An 18,154-nucleotide genomic window follows, 5' to 3' on the forward strand; every position below is an offset into this window, starting at 1 on the left:
AAGAACACGTATGTTGAGAGATATGTCTGTGGCCATCTTTGGAAAATACAACCTGCCACAAATAAAATATCCATCAAAGTAGAATGGACAAATACATTGTGGTATATTCGTTACAATGGAATACTATACAACAATGAAGATGAACACACAACAGCTATATGAAACGACGTGAATGAATCTCACAAACATAATGTTGAGCAAAAGAAGCCATAGGAAGGAATACATATTGTTTAATTTCAGTTATAAATTTTTAAAAACACAAAAAATTTATAGTTTTTTGAGATACATGCTTAGAGCAATAATTAGGAGAGTGGGTTCTGGGGATGATGGTGTCATTTTCTTGACTTGGGTGGTAATTATACTGGTGTTCACTTTGTGATTAATCACTAAATTGTACATTTTTGTTTGGGGCACCTTCCTGGTGTCTTATAGTTCACAATAAAATAAGAAAATGATTCCTATAATCATATAATGATTCTTTCAAAATAAGAAATGAATCTCTTGGCACTGAGAACTAGGTTTACTTGAAAAAGAATTCACTATGAACTTTAGAAACAGTAGCCAGCAAACTGACAGATCATTAAACTCTGTTAAAAATGCCGTTGGGTTATTTTTAATGTCGATATATCTTCTTACCTTGCTATAATCAATATGCAGAACTCTTTCACATCCTCGTTTTTTACATTGCATTATAAAGATAGTTTACACACGTCATTTTTAATAGCTACCTAGTATTTCATTGTGTTTACATATTACACATTTTCTTAGCATTTTCATATCTTTGGGACTGTGAATGACTTCAAATTTTCAAGATCATCATCATCATCCTCACCAAACTTTTAAGAACTCCCTCAATCCCAGGCACTGTGAGTAGAACTTTTCATTCATTATCTCATTTAGTATCAGAACAACCTAATGAGACAGGTTCTATTTTTATTCCCATCTTACAGATAAGGAAACTGAGACTTGGAGAGGTCAAGTAACTTGCAAGTTTCGCAAAGTGTAAGTTTCACAAACAGTTCATACTCTGGCAATCACATCCTAGTACCCTTACTCCCTACCCCTTTGTAGAACACTTGCTTTGGATTCCCCCCACCCCGACCTGGAACATTTTTTTCTGGGGATTTCTTAAAATGGAATTGCCAAGTTAAAAGTCTTAAGCAATTTTAGAAGGCTCTTATACATCCAGATTATTCTCTATACACTCTGAACCAATTTACAATGACATTGGGTGGGATTTAGTGAAGGGTCAGATTCATGTCAAGTTTGGGGAATCCAATTGTACAGCCTCTCCATGCATCTTCCCTCAGCAAAATGGTATGTGCTGGTGAATGCCTTAATATTATTCTCTTTGCTCGACCACTTAGAATCTCAAAGGCCTCGTTTCCCCTTTCTTAAATATTTTGGTTGACTGTCAGTACCTGGAAGGAAAGAATTAGTTATTTTTGCCCTCTTTTTCCAAGCATATTTTTTTCTTTATAATGATTGCAGTGTCCTATCAAACTCTCCCTGGATTACTATCCAGTAGTATTCCTTTAGGTTTTCTGTGAACTTTTTATTAGAAAGAGCCACATTTCTACATGTCTTTCAAAACTCTTCTAAAAACATCGCCCATTATCTTACTCATTGATTGCTCTTTAGGTAAGAGTCATGTAATAAAAACCTTCCAGAATTCAATGTCAAGGGAAATTTTGTCTCTTCCCATAAAATAATATGCTTCCTTTAATCAGACAGTGAGACTTATATAACATTAATGTGTCTTTTTTATTTTTGCCTTGGTTTAAATACCTCTAATCCAAATTTAAAGTTCAGCCATCATAATCATCCCATCCTGATTTTCTGATATTAGAATGTAAGCTCCCAGAAGGCAGAGATGTTGTCCATTTTGTTCCTTGTTGCAGGGACAGAGCTCCAGACAGAGGGAAGCTGCTCAAAGGCCTTGTATTGAGAAAGAGACTTTTTTAAAAAAAGCTTGTAAACATCACAGAACTCGATGGTCGTTTAGCCTGTTTCAATTGCAGCATAAAGCAGCATCCTGTCCTCTAAAGTACTCTTAAGAGAGTAACTCTATTTAAACTGCTCTCCACTGAACAACAGGGTGTAGTATAATTTTAGAATTATCTTGCCTTTTCATAAAATCATTTCTTACTGGAATTTATGCCGCCCTCAAATACATGAAACAAAGACTTGGGTAAAGAGAAAGAGAGGTGATTTTCTGACATCAAAATGTCTCTGTGATGTTTATGTGGAATGTGGCTGAAATAGGGTGTACTTTTACTTGAAATAGCTGTCCTTTGAGTGAATTAAGCTGGAGGAAATCTGGAAAAGGGCACCCGATAAAAATGCCTAGGTCGTCCTGCAGTTCACCTTGAGCAGACCCAGATGGTGAGTCCCTTCAAGCTGCCCCCTGAACCCTGTCCTCTTCCCTCAGCTCTCCCCTGCTCTTTCACCCCCAGCAGATGACACGCCTGCCTGGACTCTGGTCATTTACCGCTGGCAGCTCCAACCGCCACACATTCCAACTACCCTGTGTCTGTTCCCAAGCCCGGGGCCCAGTCCCCCACTCCTCGTCTTGCCCCTACATTCCCAACCATCACCTCTCACCCCGATCCTAACTCTTGCCATGCTTCTTCTGGGTCCCTCTGGCTCCTCAACTCTAACGGCTGACACTGGCTGTCCTGGTGGGGACCGTGCCAACCCACTCCCCACTCCAGAGTCCTGGCTGGGTTTGGATCAGCTGCTGGCTCTTCCAGGCCACAGACTCCCTGGAAAGGGCCTCATATTCAATCCCGGGGTCATGGCTCCCACAGGGACTCATCCCGTCTTCTGACTCCTAAGTTCTCCTAACTTCGTGTGCAAGATTGAGAATGTCCGACGTGACCATTTCATTGTCCTTCTTCTCTGCCACAAAATGTCTCTGCATCATTACATATCCCTCTCCCTTTGCTCTTGACTCCAAAGGACAGTTCTGTTAGAGTCCCTGTTAATGGATGGAAGAGCTGCAACCAGCCTGGGCCTTTGGATGACTATGTGACTGGGCTGTTCTGTCACCGAATAATTGTGAGTTCTTTTGTTTCTGCAACTGGTCTACCCTATCGAAGACAAGGGGCAAATGAAAGTTAAGGTATATGTGGTGGCCAGGGTTCAGGAAGGGGTGAGGACAGACAATTGCCGGCAGGAGTTAAATAAAATTCATGCCTCAGACGAACTACCTTGTGTCTGGAGCTGTCTGAGGATAATGACCCCCACTATGACCCCCTTAAATTCCACCTTAAACAGCCCGACGTTCTCAGTTGCAACTTCCAGAAAACCCGCAAAAAAATATGTGACGGAAATAAGAGCCGAAAAGGGGAAGTAAGTAAGTCATCTCAGTCATTCAAACAGACTGACTACTTCCATTTAATTCAAAATACACTTACTGAGTGCTTCTCCTTTCCAAGGCAGTACCAGGCCTAGGGAGGGAACGCAAAAGCCAACAAGACTCATAGGAGCCTGTTATCAGAAAGCTCAGAGGCCCGTTCAACTGTTACACAAATACCTTTGACACAGGAGGAGTATAGTGCATGAAACTGGGTAAGGGGAGCCCATGGGGCCTGGTGATACAGACGAGGTGGGGGTCACTTCTAGTTGCAGGTATCTCAGAAGATTTTTATAGGAAAAGCTGTATCTGCACCGAATGGAAGGGCAATCCCAGTGGAGGGAATTGGGCCCTGGGTATATTTAGCCTGAGGTTTCTCGTGTAGTAGAGCTGCTGGGGCTCAGCGAGCAACACAGGGAGGGCAAGGCAGCACGTGTTTCTGTCCTGCAGTAGATAGAAGGGTTTTCCCCAGGCAAGGGGAGGAAGTCCATGTTCCCTCTACTCGCCTTAGTAGAGGAGGTGGTAGCGAGGGCTAGAGTCCAGAGTCGGCGCAGACGAACACAGGCTTACTGCTTTGGGCTTTTTTAGTCTGGAAAGAACGAGGGGATGGTGTTTTCCCTTGAGAAGGGGAATGGGGCCTAGAAATAGGCCAGAGTTCTAGGAAGGGCAGACCAGAGCCAGAAGCAAAGAAGACGCCCAGTGCTCAGGCTGCCCCAGCACCCACGCTGGAATCTTCTCCCTTGACAATCGAAAGGCCTTCTCAGCCTCCCCTGCAGCAAGCAGAACCCTAGGTCAAGGACTTCTGGGAAGGCTTTTGCTTTCCTGATAAAAATGGGCAGATATTTCTGGTACTGGTCTCTTTCCTCTTCTTGCCTTCTTCTTCTTACAGTGTCTGGAGCCAAAGCAGCTATTTTGCAACTACAAGGGAAAAGCTAAGAGGATTACAGAGATGGCCGCCCTGAGATGGTTGAGCCTCTAAACAAATGCCTCCAATCTCTTGATCTGTGGAAGAAAAAATATACTTAGCCTATGGTTCATGTAGTTGGTTATTCCTTGCTCAAACGTTCCTAACTCTCAAGTTTGCTAGCCAGCGACTTTGGGATTCTGGGGATAGAGAAAAAGGAATCCTTAGGTTCTGTCCTAGCTTGATCATCTATTTCGGTTTGCAGAGAGGAGACAGAGATTCAGAGCAACATGCTACCCTCTGATAAAGATGGCACCACTGGCTGGAGCTCTCCTTGTGCCTTTTTTCTTAGAGGTTTGAGTAAGGCAGGGAGGGTCCAAGGTGACAAAATGTGATGGTGGTTAAAATGATGACTGTAGCAGGAGAAAAATCAATATAAAATTATCTAAGGCTATTGAGAACCCAGAGGCATTGATGAATAGCATTTGGGAGAATGGAATTAAGGTTGGTCTTGCCATCAAATGACAACAGGACAGGGTATAAGGTTCACTCATTAACTAAAAGTTTTGAAACCATTGCCCAAATAATCACATAGTTGCATAAATGTATATGACACCTTTATAAATCCTTCACATTGACTTACTATATAGAGAGGGCAAATTGGGAAGAGTGCATTATCTTTCTTAGGTTGATATGAATTTTGTTCTAAGGTTCGTAAGTTTTGAGAAATAATGTCTAAGTCTCAAGCACAGGATAAATTGTTTCTTTTCTTTCTTTCTTTTTTTTTTTTGCCAAAGAGGATTTGAGTCCTACTTTTAATGTTATATACTTATTTTGTTGTTTCCTAAGTTTTTTTTAAAAAATGATGCCTTATGCTGTCATGCATTTTAATCAAGTTTGGACTACACGAGGAATATAGAAATCACTTAATTTAAAAACTCATATAGAAAATCATGGTATCAGATATTCAAGTTTAATCAAGATTCAAGTTTAATCACCTAGACTGGTGCTGTGTAATACATTAGTCACTAGCCTCATGGGGTTGTTTAAACTTAAATTAATTAAAATTAAATAACATGAAAAATTCAGTCCCTCAGTGGCACTAGCCAAATTTCAAGTTCTCATTGGCCACGTGTGGCTGGTGGCTATTGTGTTGGGCAGAGCATACACGGAGGAGTCCATCATCACAGAAAGTTCTTCTGACCAGGCCTGATCTGGACAACTTAGGTTTGTGAGGCTTTTCTTTTAAGTAAATGTACAGTGAAACTTTGTATTAGTCAGTGTGGACTGCCATAACAACACAGTGGCTGGCTTAAAAACAGAAATGTGTCTCAGCACTCTGGAGGCTGGAAGTCCAAGATCAAGGTGTCAGGGTTGTTCTGGTGAGAACTCTCTTGCTGGCTTGCAGACGGTCATCTTCTTGCTGTGTCCTCATGTGGCCTTTCCTCTGTGTATCTGCAGGGACAAAGAGAGAAAGAGATCTGGTCTCTTCCTCTTCTTTAAGGACACCAATCCTATGAGGTTGAGGGTCTTACCTTATGACCTCATTTAACCTTAATTTCTTCCACAAAGGCCCTGTCTCCAAATACAGTCACACTGGGGGTTTGGGCTTCAACATAGGAATCTGGGGGAGACACAATTCCATCCATAACCAACTCAAAAAAGAAGGAGGAGGAGGAGAAAAGGAAGAGAAGGAGAAAAAGTAGGTCAGGGCCAGATGGTAAAGGCCTCGTACACTACTAGGTGGAGTTGAAACTATCCTGAAACAGAAAGGGAGCAGCTGCGTGGTTGAGGAGGGATTCTATGTGACTGAGATCTGCATTTTAGAAAGAACACCAGGTTAACAGTGTGGAGGATTGGTTGAAGTTGGAGGTGGGTCAGGAAGAATGGAGGCAGCAGTTACTCTAATGGTGAGTTTTCTCCCTAAAGGAAGCTTCCTGGAGAGTTGAAAACTCTTCCTTTGTCCAGCATCTAGATCCTACAAGTGCAGGTCTAGAGTGAGGAGGGCATGTCTGGCCACCTTAGAAGCAGGCTAGTCAAATACTTAAGAGCAGACTACAGTCAGAAAGTTCTGGGTTAAAATTTTGACACCATCCCTTATTAGCTATTGACCTAAAGTTGCCTGCCTTTTCAAAGCATTACTGTCCTTTGTAGAAAGAGATTGATTATATCCATTTCACAGGGCTGGGCTACGGATTAAATCATGTAATGCAGAGAAAAGCATTTAGCACAAAGTCTATTTAGTGTATATGTTTAGTGATCAATATATTTTGGTTATTATTACTACCACGGATGTATTTCTTAAATTTGCTCTCAAAGTGGGGCGCCTGGGTGGCTCAGTTGGTTAAGTATCTGCCTTCTGCTCAGGTCATGATCTTGGGGTCCAGGGATCGAGCCCCAGGTAGTGTTCCCTGATCAGTGGGGAGTCTGCTTCTCCCTCTCCCTCTGCTCCTCCGCAAGCCCCCACACCCCTTCCCCCAGGTTGTGCTCTCTCTCACTCTCTCTTGCTCTCCCAAATAAATAAACAAAATATTTTTTAAAATTTTTGCTCTCGGGGCACCTGCGTGGCTCAGTCAGTTAAGGGTCTGCCTTCGGCTCAGGTCATGATCCCAGGGTCCTGAGATCGAGCACCTTGTCAGGCTCCCTGCTCAGTGGGGAGTCTGCTTCTCCCTCTCCCTCTGCTCCTCCCCCAACTCATGCTCTCTCTCTCAAATAAATAAATAATCTTAAAAATAAAAAAAAATTTGCTCCCAAAGGAGTATAAGAAGTAAGGTGTTTTGTTTGTTTAAATGAATCTTGTCCATCTCTAGTCTGTGTGTGTGTGTGTGTGTGTGTGTGTTCTCCACCACACAGAAGGAGTCACCTTTAAGGACTTCAAAGTCTCTCTCTCTTTTTCTCTCTTTTTTTGTAAGCAGCTCCACTTATCTGAGTAAATAGCTTGTAAATAAATCATTGGTAAACATTATAAAATTAAATACATTTTCAAAATCTTGCCAGTATACATAAAATTCACAAACATAGATCCTTTAAAAAATAAAATATATTCAGGGCACCCTTGATATAAAACGCCTGACCCCTGTCTGAGGACAGGACCACCTAGAGACATCTTACAGCAGGTGTGGTTTCTGTGGGGAGGTGGGAGTGAGGGCTCCTGGAAGGAAAGAAATTTGTACTCTGGCTTTTTACCCCAACCACATGCATCTGAATTTTGATCCTTCTCCAAGGGGCTGCTATATAACTGAGAGAGACAGCTTAGGTACATCCAGGCCTAGCTCCAAGCAAGGGATTGGGGTGCACAATTAGGAACAGGAGCTAGAGTTCTTATTATATTCCACTGAGAGAAACCAGAGATGCAATCTCCACTATATTTCCAAACCAGCAAATGCTCCTGTATTAACTTTCTTGAGAGGAGGTGAGGCTTTCTCACCTCTATACCTGCTCAATGCTCAGTTCACCCCCTCTGGTCTGATGCTGCCTGGGCACAGAAGTGACCAGTATCTACTTCTAAGGAGGACCAAAGTCTCTTTCCTTCCTATAAAAGCAAATTGATCATGAGCTTTAGAATCACAAGAACTGGTGTCAAATCTTTTCTCTGCCACTTATTAGCTCTGTGATCTTCAACAAACATCCTACATGAGTTTCTAGGTCCTTATAGGTAAAATGTGTATGATAATACTTTTCTCTCATTCATTTATTAACAAATATTGACTGACCAGCTATCCGTGCCAGACATTGGGCTGGGAATTCCACTGTAAATAAGTCAGAGTGAGTCTGATGACATTTTAGAGGGCAAAGAGACAATTATGTTCCAATCTGATAAGTGCTTTGATAGACCAAAAATAGGAGGAAAGAGAACTGAACCTGTCATTCTTCTCAATGCCTTTCAGGGGAGGCACTGTGATTTCTAAGTGGGAAATTGAAGGATGGGGAGGGGGTACCCATGTGAAGTGAGTGAGGGTGGGGAGGAGGACAGAGGGGTGGAAAGAGTGATCGGGGCAGTCACAAAAGTATGCAGAAAAGGCCTGAAGGCAAAGGAGTGTTTCCTAGCGAGACCAAAACCAAGTTCACTTGGCCTGTATGGCTGTTTAAAGAGTAGAACTGTGAGAGGAGATCTGGTGTGAAGAAATCACAGGAGGGAATTGAGGAGAAGAGAAAGTGGCATTAGAAATGTCACTTTGGGGGCCCTGGGTGGCTCATTTGGTTAAGCATCGGACTCTTGATTTCAGCTTGGGTTGTGATCTCAGGGTTGTGGGATCAAGCCCCAAATCAAGCTCTGTATCAAGCCTGCATTGGGCTCCGTGCTCAGCAGGGATTCTGCTGCTCTCCCTCTCTCTCCCTTGGCCTTGTGCATGTGCGCTCTCTCTCTCTCAAATAAAAAAATAAATCTTAAAAAAAAAAATGTCACGGGCGCCTGGGTGGCTCAGTTGGTTAAGAGACTGCCTTCGGCTCAGGTCATGATCCTGGAGTCCCGGGATCGAGTCCCGCATCGGGCTCCCTGCTCGGTAGGGAGTCTGCTTCTCCCTCTGACCTTCCTCCTTCTCGTGCTCTCTGTCTCTCACTCTCTCTCTCTCAAATAAATAAATAAAATTTTTTAAAAAAAATGTCACTTTGGCTGCGGTAGGAAGAATGAATGGATGTAGGTAAGGAAGACTGGTGTAGGGAGCTCTATTATAAACCTGTGCAGCAGTCCAAGTAAAAACTATGCCAAGTTTAAGCAATAGGAGATTTTTAATAATAATCATAAAATATTTAACACATAGATGATCCAGACAGTGTTCTATGTGTTTAGCATATACTAATTCATATAACCCTCAAGCCCAGAACAACCCTAGGAGGTAGATCCTATTATCATCTTTATTTTACAGAAGAGACATCCATCAAATAGAGGTACATATAACTTGCTCAAGGCTATACAGTGTTGGGATGTGAACCCAGGTGGTCTGTTCCCAGGGCATGTGGGATTGATTATGCCCCTGTGGATCTAACAGATTTTAGAGGTTGACTAAGAAGTGGGGAATGAATAAGAGGCAGAGTCACTGATGATCTCCAGATTTCTGGCTTGCAACTGGGTAAATTTTGGTGTCATTATTTGGGCTGTGACACATACTAGGGAAGAGCGGGTTTGGGAGGAAAGATAATTGAGTTCCTTGTGAGACATGTTCAATTTGAATTCCCAAGGTGACAGCCATGGGCATATATCCAGAGTATTGTTGAACATAGGATTTGGAGCCCAAGAGAGGGATTTCAACAGGAGTTATATACCTATATTTGGGAATCCTTAGCATACAGCCAGGGGAGTGGCTAAGATGTCTTAGGAAGAATGTTTCAAATTAGAAAGGAAGATGCTTTGAGAAGAACCCAGAGGAACATCCATATTAAGTGCAAGCAAAAGAAGAGTCATTCACAATGGAGATAAGGAGGAGCAGCTAGATAGATGGGAAGAATAGAAGGAATACGGGAAGGAAAAAGGCATTTCAAGGAGCAAATACTGTCAAATTTTATAGAGGCTCAGCAAAGTGAGGTGTGAAAAGTGTCCACTGAATGTAGTGATGAGGAGGTCAATATTAACCTTGGAGAGAACAATTTCGGTAAATTGATAAGAGCAATAGAGTGCAGTGTGCTGATGGCTGATTGCAGGGTGAGGATGTGCGAGGCAACAAACATAAAAAATTTCACCAAGTGTTTGCCTGTGAGGGGAGGAGGAGAGCTACTAAAAGAGGGATGTGGAATAAAGGAAAGATTTATTTATTTTCACTATGCAAGAAATTTGAGAATATTTAAATGTTAATAAGAAGAATGCAGGATAAACCGAGAAGCTATAAAAACAGGAGAGGGAATTATCTATGAATAGAGTCCTTGGGGCACCTGGCTGGCTCAGTCAGTGAAACTTGTGACTCTTGATCCTGGGGTTGTGAGTTCGAGGCCCGCATTGGGTGTGGAGATTACTTAAATTAAAAAAAAAAAAAAAAAAAAAAAGTCCTTGACAAGGTGGAGGGGATAGATCCAGAACATAGATGGAGGGGTTAGCCTAAGCAGTAGGAGCATGGTTTTTCTCTGTAACAAGGGAGAAGACGAGGAATGAGAAGGAAGGTAAGTTTTCAGATTTGGTGGTGGGAAATGAAGGGCGTTCTTGACGGCTTTTATTATCTCTCCCAAGTAGAAGGCCTACCACTATTTGAGAGTGTGGGAGCCAGTGGAATTGGAGTTAAAAGGAAAAGAGGTTTAAAATAGCCTGATTTTTATTTTACTTTATTTTTAATATATATATTTTTGCATCCTCCCTCTCCCCACAGAGTCACTGATTTTTAGGGCAGTGAAACTATTCTGTATGATGCCATAATGGTGGATACATGTCATTATACATTTGTTCAAACCCAGAATGTACAACATGAAGAGTGAACCCTAATATAAATTATGGACTCTGGGTGATGATTATGTGTCAATGTAGGATCACCAACTGTAGAAAGTGCACCACTCTGGTGAGGGGTGTTGATAATGGGGGAGGCTATGCATGTGTATGGGCAGGGACTATATGGGAAATCTCTGTACCTTCCCCTCAATATTGCTTTGAGCCTAAAACCGCTCTAAAAAAATAAAGTTAATTAAACAACAACAACCACACCTATTGGCCAAAGTGGCTGAGGAAACAGAAGAACTCCAGGCAATGTGTGAGGGCCCATGAATTCACCGGGCCACCAACCTGCACAGATGAGGAGTGTTTTCTCTAGCAAAGTGGTAGGTTTGGAGAAGGCAGAGAGATCTAGAATTGGAATTTTGACAGGTAGGCCCGATGGAAGAAAACAGGGATTAGAGATGAGGATACTGAGAGGAGGGGGCAAAAATGACAGTCTAACCAAGGATTCAGGAGAAAGCAGAAGGGAATTGATTATAGAGAGATTCAGGGACTTTGAATTCTATGTAAAGCTAAAGAATAGTGTGTGATTGGCAGCCCCTAAGATGATCGCCAGTGATCCTGTCTCCTGGTATTCGTGCCCTTGTGCAATCCTCTCCCCTTGAGGGTGGGCCCGACCGAGAGACTTTTCTAATGAATAAAATAGCATATGGCCAAAATGATGGGATGTTACTTCTGAGATCAGGTTCAGAAAGACTGGTTTGCTTGTCCTTTCTTGCTCTCTCATTTGCCTGCTCTGATAGAAACCATCTACCATGTGAGTTGCCCCATGCAGAGACCCACCAGCAAGGAACTGAGGCCTTCAGTCCAAAGCTCTTGGGGAACTGAATCCTGCCAATGATGACATGAGTGAGCTTGGAAGCAGATCCTCCCCGTCAGGTAACAGACCTTCATGACACCACAGCTGCCACTGACGCCTTGATGGCAGCCTTGTGAGAGACCTTGAGGTAAAGGCACTCAGCTAAGCCATGCAGATTCCTGACAAAAATGGTGAGATAATAAATGCTCATTGCTTAATACTTAACTTTTGGGGTAAATTGTTATGCAGCAATAGACAACTAATACAAGGTATAAGAGAAGTTACTGAGTGAGAAGGGAGAGAGGGCAGTAATTATGATCAGATAATGGGGGGTCTGGGGTTCACAATTTCAGCCATGGAACAGCTGCCATACTTCATCCCTACCGAAGAGGGTGGCTAAATTGGCACAGAGGTCAAGTTCCTTGAAGATGAGGTCAAGGAGCTGAGAGTATTGGACAAGTATTGGACAGGGTATTGGACAAGTCAGGTTCATAAATGTTTAAGTCATTCAGGGTCACTGGGTGGAGAAGTATGCACCAGATGTTGATTTCAACCAATGACAAGGTGGCCGTTGAGGCAGAGAAGACAACAACTTTAATGAGATAGTGGTATAAACCAGGTGGAATGAGCCTTCCCAAAGTTGTTTTTTTTAAGAGGTTGGCAAATTAATGGGATGCAAGGGGCAGCACTAAGGATCTAGGACGATGCTGACCCCCAAAACTTGACCCTGGGATACGTGAAATGAGGAAGCATAGAAAACCTCTTCTCAAAAGAGCTACAGGGTAAGTGGTGTCCTCAGTGTGGAGCCACATTTGAAGATTAAGTGGCTTAAAGGAAAGGTCCTTGGCTCCACATAGTGGGCACAGGACAAATATTAGTTGTCTCTAAACATTCATTTAAACATTTGTATGCCCTCGCTCTGTACCCCTCCCCCAATCTCTTTATTCAAAAGAGACTAGGTCCAGGTTAAAGGGATGGCATGAGGCGGTTGGGGGCGGCGCAGCTCATCACAAGAGGTCTAGGGACTCTCTCCTCCAGGCCCAGGGAAGAGTCTGTACCAAGGCTTTCCCTAACTTCATTAGCGAAACTAGGAAGAGCCCGAAAACGAGGGTCATTCTCCCGCGTGCACACGGCACATCGCCCCCTAAGAGACATTTTTTTTCTCCCACCAACGAACATTAATCGAGACCCTTACAAGTGCGAGATACCGGCGACACAAACACGAACGAGACACACTCCCGAATACAGGGAAGGCGCCAGGCCGCGTTGCCTGTCAGCGCCAATATCCGTAGATTTCACGATGCTCAGACTTTTCCAGGTTCTCCCCACATTTTTAGCTGAGGTAAAATGTCGGAATTAGGTGTGCAGCCGGTACGAGACCCTTTCAGGTCTTTCCCTCCAAGGCTCGGGATTCCCCAGTCCGTACTCCCCAATCCGGCTGCGCCCTCCAGGAACGCGGCAAGTCCACGTGGGCTCCCCGGTGGCCCGCGGGGCGGGGCGCAATAGGCGGGGCCAGGCCGGAGGGCGAGGCTGGCCCCACCCCCGGGGCTCCCATGGCCCCCCGCGCCCCGCGGCCAGATGCTGACGTGTCCTTTCCTTCCCACTACACCTCCCGACACTACCTACTACGGCTGCCCCGGAAGTCCCGCCCCATACTTAGCCCGTCACCGCAAATCAGCTCTTTCAGCGCTTCCTGGAGCTTGCCTCGCGTTTAGGGACTAAAGGGCGGGGTTCCGCGAGCAGGGTGCCTATTGGTTTGAGGTCCGGCGGGCTCTGGGCGCTAATTGGCCGGAGGGCGGTGGCGCTCTGGCACGCTTGCGCGGCGAGTAGAACGTGTGGCGGCGGCGGCGGAGAACGCGTCTCTTCTTTCGCTTCCAGTCCGGCTGCTGCTCTTGTGAGCGCCCGGCGAGTCCGTGCCGTCCATTGCCCGAAACCCGTCGCTTGCCAGCTCTCTGCCGTGGCGGCCTCTCACCAACACCGCCACCCACACTGACACCTCCGAGCCGGCCCACTGCCTTACTTGCTGCCGTTCCATCTCTACACATGGCCTCCTCCGCGCAGAGCGGCGGCACCTCCGGGGGACCCGCGGTCCCCACCGTGCAGCGGGGCATCGTCAAGATGGTGAGAGCGGGGCCCGAGACACTGACCCCATCGCCCGCCTCCGGGCGGGTTTTGGCGCCGGCTCCTCTTCCCCTTCCGCGAGTCTGCATGGTCTCCCAGATTCCCTTTTCTCTGTCCCTTTCCTTACTTTTCACCCATTCTCGGAATTCCCTTCCTAGACGGAACCCGACACGAAATCCCCTTGGTACTTTGCTTCCCGGACACCCTGGCATCAAGGGTCACGGTGATTTCCGTGGTCGCGGCACTCAGATCTGCTGTTTACCCGGACAGATCGGTTACTTGATTGATTAACGGGGGTAATAAGTTGATAGCTGCCCTCCCATCGCCCCGTTCTTCTGTCCATTTTGACATCTGCTGAGCAGTGTGCAGCTGTTCGAGATCCTGACATCCGCTCTTCCCCGAAACTAAGAGCATTTGGCCATCTTGAAGCTTTTCAGCTTCCACTGACGCTCACTTACTTACTCCCAAGTTTTCTTGCTCTTTGGCCCTCATATGCCGTCTTTTTCTCTTCACCTCTTCTGTCAAGTATGTAGTCTCGAAAGCTCTTAGTATTTGTTCTCCCTCTCCTTTTGACCCTTAAATGCTAGGCCAGTAGGAATTTTAGCGATCGTTATTTTTCCCTCACCCCTTACACATAAGGAGAGTGGTTCGAAGAGGGCAGTGACTTGCCTAAGGTCATCACGTGGTGGCTTGGATCGGAGCCAGGACCGGGGTTCAAGTGTTCAGATTCCCAGTCCACGGCCCTAAGACTAGATTCTGCCTGATTTTATATCCCTTCACTCCCTACATTCTTGAATTTTGAATTTAAAACCCTGCAAGACTAATTTTTAAAAAATTTACTCTCCGGCTCCATGATAATTTTGTAGTATAAATTCTCTTTATCACTTGTCACCTCTGTTCTCCCCCCAACCCTCCCAAATCTTGGAACTTGACGTTTCTTGTTTGTTAACAGATTTTCCAGTTGTCACCTCTGTTCTCCCCCCAACCCTCCCAAATCTTGGAACTTGACGTTTCTTGTTTGTTAACAGATTTTCCAGTTGTGATGACTGCAGACTAATAGACTTTCAGACATTTCAGACTTAAGTACTGACTTCCTTCTGGAACAGCAGATACCCTTTATGACATTTTCTCTCAAAGTTCCACAGTTTTTTGCAGTTGCAGAAAGTTTAAAAAACATTGTTTTCTTGGCTCATTGTCTGCCAGGGTTAAAATGTTCTTTAGTTTGTGTGTGTGTGTAAATTTTTGAGATTTTTTTCCTCCAGCCTTATTCTCATGTATTCATTTCTTAGGTAAAATTCTGCCACCAGCTGAGATTCCCAGGGTTTTCAGTATTGCTTTTCTCCTTGATGTGTAAATGGAAGGTCAATTTATTAGAAGCTGAATGAGAAGGGAATTTCCAAGGTCCACATATTTTTGCCTCTTTGAATTTTGATCTTTCCCATGAGTAGCTCCTTTTAGATTAGTTTTTTCATTTGCACTGATCTTTCCCTTCACCATAAGAACACCAGCATCTCTTGGCAGTCTGGTGGTGGAATTGGCAGGATTGAGTGGATCTTTCTGAGTTTTTTCCTTCACTAAGGCTTGAATTTTTCTTAAAGGTCCCTCTCATTTGTGGGGTAGGAGTGGAATGAGGCTGAATATATTTTTGCTTCTATCAATGCTAGAGGCTTCCAGGGCATCTGGATTCTCTGAGGTGACCATGCCCACAGTTTACCCCCATGGATACTGAATATCAACAATCATTTATTTATTAAGGGTCGTGTCTTGTGCTGAGTATTCTGTTTGTATTATTTCATTTATAACACCTAACAAGTAGATAGCATTGTTGGTTACATTTTACAGATGTGTAATCTGAGGTTTAGAAAGAATAGTTCACCCAAGGACAGGCACTTTTACTGGCAATAAGAGGCAGAGCTGGGACTTGAACCCAGGACTGACTGCCATAGCAAGTGCTGTTCGACATCATGCTATGCTGCTTCTGCCTCCAGGGCATGAGTTTATAATGTGGAGGGTGGGGCCAGTGATGCATGACCACAAAATTGCAGGAAAGTGAAGCTGACTGTAATCAAGTTGAGGAAAGATTAGATGTTACTCCTTGTCTTATCCTCGAGCTGTTATTGTGAGTGACTTCATTTAGTGCTTATGGTCATTATGTGCATAGGAGTGTGGTGTAGAAGACGCATTTGAATCTGGGAGGAAGCTTTTAAAATTCAGCCCTTGGTGGGGCTCCTGGGTGGCTCAGTCAGTTAAGCATCTGCCTTTGGCACAGGTCATGATCCTGGGGTCCTGGGATCAGCTCACTGCTCGGCGGGGAGCCTGTGTCTCTCCCTCTGCCTCTCCCCCAGCTTGTGCTCTGTCTCTCTCTCTCTCTCTCACTCTCTCAAATAAATTAATAAAATCTTAAAAAGAAGAAGAAAAAAAGAAAATTCAGCCATTGAGTAGTCTATTCTTTTCTGTGACCAAACTGCAGGGATGGGTGGGTGAGTTGCAGGTAGGGGTTAGGGGAGGGAAGCCAGGTGAACTGCAGGGCAACAGGCAGATTTATGCCAGGAGTAGAAGCCTTGTCTGGAATGAAAAATCGACCACTGGCAAATTGCTCTATGTGACGCTCTTCTGCTACGCAAAGTTGTATTTTCCTGGAGAGTAATCATTTCCAGTGGTACTAGGAACTGCTTTGTTAAGAACTCTACAAAGGAAAATGGAGCTCTGTGACAGGACAGTGAGAAGGAAATAGTTTGGAGAATTGGAACATGGTTACTGCCTTTTGGGAGAGGGGTAGAGCCTGGAATACTGACTAACCAGAGGTGCGCTTTTCAAGGGAGCCCTCCATATTTGTCTGGACTCAGGCTGAGCTGCAGGTCTGAAACGGTATAGGGATGAGCTTTGCTGCAGTAAAGAAGAATAGTCTTTCCTCTTTTTGGGGGGGCAAAAATGAGATTATAGAGTCATGGAAGGTGCAAGTTTCTTCTGGTCTCTGCCTTCTAATCCGAGTAAGTCCTGTTACTTTTTTTTTTTTTTTTTAAGATTAAAGAAGAAAGTACTCAGAAATCAAGTTGTAAAAAATCTTTCCATTTGACCAGTTTTAAAAAATGATGGTGAAGGTAGAGGCTGTGTCTGCTTTTGAGAGTGGGAGCAAAGAGACAGAAACAGAGTTGGTTCTGGAATGTGTTTAAGGAGGAAGTGGGCAGTAAGTTGACACAAGCATTTTGGAGCTGTTCTGTTACTGAAAAGGCAGTGAGGATGATGGAAAAACTGAAGGTGGATTTATATTTCCTGGGTTGGGATGAGACTGGCAAGTGTGTGGGCAGACAAAATATAACCTGGAAAAGTAAATGTCCCTGTCAAATCAGGTACTATTTTCTCAAAACCCTGAAGGATTCTAACTCTGGATTTTTTTTTATAATAATTTGCTAGACTTTCTTCAGCTGCAACAGATTATTATCAGCACATGATAAATAGATGAGATTGGGAGAAGTCTTGGGGTACTTAGTGTAAAATTTGGTCACTCCACTTAGCAGCTACTTAGAGATGGCTGTTTTCTCCGGTCTTACACACCTGATTTACTTAGTGTTTTGGGGATAGAGCCCTTTTCTATGTCTTTTCACTCTGACTTTCCCATTCTAACTCGATGTGTTTGCATGTCTTTTCAAGCAGGAGCCACCCGGGTTGCTTTCAGGACAGCCGAATGAGTCTTCCACAGTTCTTGAATCTTTTGTGCTTATCAGAAGCAGCTATGGAAGCAGCGTATCTCACCCTGCTTATGGGGTGAAAGGCCAAAGGGAGGATAATGTGAAATCTCCATTCATTTCATCCTGCCCCACTTAATTGCCTAAAGGAGAAAGGAATCCCTCTGTCAGTCTTTGGTTTTAGGCTAAGAACCATGATTCTCACTGGGTGACTAAGACAGAGGGGCATCAAAAGGAGATGGCCAGTTTCCTCCTTCAGCAGGAATTGTGCTGCCAGGTTGTTCTAAAGTGGGATATAGACTTCCTAGTGAGTAGCTTAGTGGAAGTTTCTCCAGTGTGCAGCTTGTAGGAAATGCTACCTGTAATTTAGGTTATTATAGCTAACTGTTTCTTAGGTTTCTGAACTAAGAAGTATGTGTCTTTCCAGAGTGTAGTGGGGACAAAGAGTAGTAGTCCATTGATCTGCTCCTTCCTACATGCACTTAGCTCATGCAGACTGAAAGAAAAAAACATCTTTCCTAACCTACTTAAAATACTCTTATTATACTACTAAGGGACAAGGTAGCTGAATAACAGTATTTTAGTAGAGCCATTTGCAAAGAACTAGGTAGAATAGGATGGAAGGCTTTTCCCTGTAGTCTTAAAATTGCCCACTTCTCAGCAGGTGAGCATGGTAGCTTTCAGTCAAGATTGTAAGTAAAGGAGCACTAAGTTTCTGTATCTTAAATGTTTTCTGTCATTTTTTTTTTCTGCATGAAAAGAAAGCATCCAGCTGGCTGCTGCCATACACTAATGATACAGAGTGGTGAGCAATCATACTTCCTTTCTTTCTTGAACAAACTTTATTGATCATCTGCTGTGTCAAGCTTTATGT

The 18,154-nt window shown here is 44.0% G+C and overlaps 1 protein-coding gene across 1 annotated transcript in view; it reads left to right on the forward strand.

Annotated features, from left to right (window-relative positions):
- The first annotated feature begins 13,279 nt into the window (after positions 1–13,279).
- SND1 (staphylococcal nuclease and tudor domain containing 1) overlaps positions 13,280–18,154 on the forward strand; it is a 407,329-nt gene continuing 402,454 nt past the window's right edge. The window contains exon 1 of the mRNA XM_035021050.1: positions 13,280–13,594. Coding sequence (XP_034876941.1) covers positions 13,517–13,594 — 78 coding nt within the window. The 5' untranslated portion in view covers positions 13,280–13,516. The remainder of the gene's footprint in view (positions 13,595–18,154) is intronic.

Source organism: Mirounga leonina, unplaced genomic scaffold, assembly GCF_011800145.1.
Source record: "Mirounga leonina isolate KUSES-001 unplaced genomic scaffold, KU_Mleo_1.0 Mir_174, whole genome shotgun sequence".
NCBI classification, from domain to species: Eukaryota; Metazoa; Chordata; class Mammalia; order Carnivora; family Phocidae; genus Mirounga; species Mirounga leonina.